This window comes from Echinococcus granulosus, assembly GCF_000524195.1.
Source record: "Echinococcus granulosus chromosome Unknown EG_S00007, whole genome shotgun sequence".
Taxonomy (NCBI): Eukaryota; Metazoa; Platyhelminthes; class Cestoda; order Cyclophyllidea; family Taeniidae; genus Echinococcus; species Echinococcus granulosus.
Window position 1 is genome coordinate 282,854 of NW_020170387.1, and position 3,026 is coordinate 285,879.

The following is a 3,026-nucleotide window of genomic DNA, read 5'->3' on the forward strand; positions in this document are numbered from 1 at the left end:
TAGAAGCCAGACCTTCGTGAGACCAATGGCTGCACTGCCTGACTTATCTGATGCCGTGATCGAGTCATGAGCATGACGCGGCACATGCGCTTGCACATGTGATTATTCGAAGTTGTGGATGATGCAGATCATTCCTGTCCTTGGTTTTGAAGACGGTATGCCTTACGTTTTGTGATTAACAAACTATGGAATTAGTGTGCCGCTTTCTTTTAAAGAGTAAGCAGCCAGTCACAAGATACAGTTACAATCCTTTGTCGCATTCATGTGAACGAAATAAAAATATGGAGGACTTTAACAGTTTGCCAAAATAAGTAATTAAGGCATCACCAACAGTGCAACGGTTCAGCGATAAAGATTGATACGATAAAGGGCAAGTCATAGTTATCACATTTGAGCTAGGAAGTATAAAACTGTGCAATTAGAAATGAAAATAAACAGAGAAACCCACAAAATTATCCAATGCCTCAGTAATCTTTTATCTCATCATGCTAGTAGTCCTCTACTAGCCCTTAAAACTGTTGTGCCAACCCACCTCGGACCAATCAGGATTGAGGAAAGCGTCAAGTTTTTTCTGCTTCAGGAGGAGCCAATCACACTGAAAGGTGATGATTATGTGTAAATCGTGAACCGTACATAGTTAATCTTATGAATTGGGGTAAATGCTTGAAGAAAGCAACTCATATGAAACATTTTTGATGTAATTCAAAGGTTCTAACTCCTTCATTTCTTGTTCATTGGGCGGTAAAATCCCCAGGGCTAATTTTGTAAATCTTGAGGTCTTGATTTATTAAAGTACAACCGGCAGGGGTAATTAAATCCCTCTCGTGCATAAAGTTCAAGCCTGTGTACAAACATGATCTTATGTATTTGAAAGAAGGAAATATTTTTAAAAGGTTTATGGGATAACATAGATCAAGTGAATATGAGTGAGTAATTCCTAAAACACTGCTTCACTTTCGAAACTCACTTTTGACTTTTCTTAGGAAAAAGTTTTATACGCAGTTCATACAGCATCGGTGTTTGTAGATATCTCTTTGTCTTAAATCGCAGATTCTTCTTACACTGTAATGAATTATTTTGCTTCATGACCTATCGTTTAAACATCCAATTCATTCCCATTGAAATTAAAAAGGAATAAAGTGACGTGCTTTACAGGCTACCGTAAAGTTGACTAATACGATAAACAATTAATTTGGAAAAATGCCAGTAGAACGGCGTGTTGAAGAGTTCAATGATATCTTTCTCCCTTTTGATCCAGTGGTAAATCACGAGTACATCTCCTATATCAGTATGTTAAATTTTATGCTTTTCATGGTACACCTATTTGTTCTCCGAATTAATGCTATTTATTAGGATATCACCCTCCGGAAATAGGTCACATTAACGTTCCCTGACCCCTTACAATTGAATACGGTTCACCTGGTAGTTGACTAGTACCATTGTTAAACAGTGGCACTTGTGCGGTTACTGACTACACTTGTGGCGTCAGGAGGATTCAGCATTGGAATACTAAAAGTAAAAGGGAGACGCTTAGGAATCTTTACGAGTAGTTTAAAAATACACAATTAATGCAATGCGAAATTGTATCAGACGCCCGAACAAATGGTTAAAATAAATTTTATTTTTTGACATAATTCACAGGTCGCTGCTACGTTTATGCAATCATTTAAGTGTTCAACTAGTGTGTAGAAGGCTTCGACCGGGGGGAGTTTTCCATTCCGTCTGTACCAGCTTAGGACAATAGCTGCACTAGTCAGTAGTAGCGTGGCGTTTTGGTACCTAGCATGAGCCAGCCTTTCAAAATAGCGAAAATTAGTGAGAGATTAAACTCACCAGTCCCGCAGAAAATAGGCCTCTTGTGTAATTTCAGGAAAGGTACCTAGTATTGACTACTGTGTGCTGTGAATCACCAAGGCTGCGATTTTCAGTGCGAGAAGTGCTAAAGCTCATGAAACGTTTACACCACCCAAATGTCTCATCAATAAGCAGCTGAGAGCCCCAAAAGCATCGTACTATCCTTTAGGCTTTCTACGCTAGCAAATAGCTACTAGTGCAAGTTTAACGCCTTAATTCAACAATATACGCTATTCCATGCACGAGGTCATCCCCACTGGCACCCTTGTTACTTGTTGGTGTGTGCGATATTAACACAATAACACCTCTCTTAATGCCTGCACAAGTAAAAGTTTCGGTTTAGTTTGAACGCCCTACATATAGGTTTGGGTATGGGCATTAACATCGCACCTGTGCAATGGCCATATTTGCGGTGGTCGGGGCTAAAGATGTCCCCACAAAGTGATGTGCACTTAAAATCGCCACCCTCACGTCATGAATTCGCAAACAAATTACAGGTCATTTAAAGTTTCCACGACGGTTTGTTTCCCAAAAGATCATTTCAATACTTTGAATCCTTCAATTAAAGAACGGTTAAGCGTTATATTTATAAATAACACAATCATTGGACTCCTATTTTGGTCTGTTGATAGCAAGTATTCATCTTAAATTATTAAATAATGCAACCCTAAAAATTTATCTTTGAAAATGGTGGACAGTTTGGTTTTAGCCTTGACTACTCCTTCAACAGTATTAAGCGCTGTTACCTTGATATCACACAATTAAAGCACACGTAATGGGTTCCATTTTAAGGACCCTTAGAATGTACATGCAAATATAGGTATTGACAGATTGGTTGCCGCGCTTTACTTTTCCAAAAATAACAAGGGGTATGCGACATTCTACTTATTTTTAGTCAGTACAAACGTGTGCCAAAAAGGTATTAAAAATGGATACAGACATAAGCATGGGAATGCCCATGGCTACATCAAAAAGACAAATAACTTTACTCAAGCCAGTAATTAAAATTTGGGAAACTTACGAAGTGCTTCTTGTGTATAAGACTTAGTTTATGAGACACATTTCGTTAAACTTAACTTTAATTCAAACCTAATTTATGAAATGCAGCACTCGAGACTTTCCCGAAGAAGAGAAAAGACAATGCTCGGGCAGAAAATGTATTGTCGACGTGT

The 3,026-nt window shown here is 38.3% G+C and overlaps 1 protein-coding gene across 1 annotated transcript in view; it reads left to right on the forward strand. All coding sequences in view use genetic code 11, as the record gives it.

Moving 5' to 3' along the window:
* EGR_01750 (hypothetical protein) overlaps positions 1-1,138 on the forward strand; it is a gene marked incomplete at both ends in the record, with an annotated part of 5,494 nt that extends 4,356 nt beyond the window's left edge. The window contains 4 exons of the mRNA XM_024490999.1: positions 400-559; positions 709-741; positions 875-926; positions 984-1,138. Coding sequence (XP_024354455.1) covers positions 400-559; positions 709-741; positions 875-926; positions 984-1,138 — 400 coding nt within the window. The remainder of the gene's footprint in view (positions 1-399; positions 560-708; positions 742-874; positions 927-983) is intronic.
* Between the last annotated feature and the right edge of the window lie 1,888 nt (positions 1,139-3,026).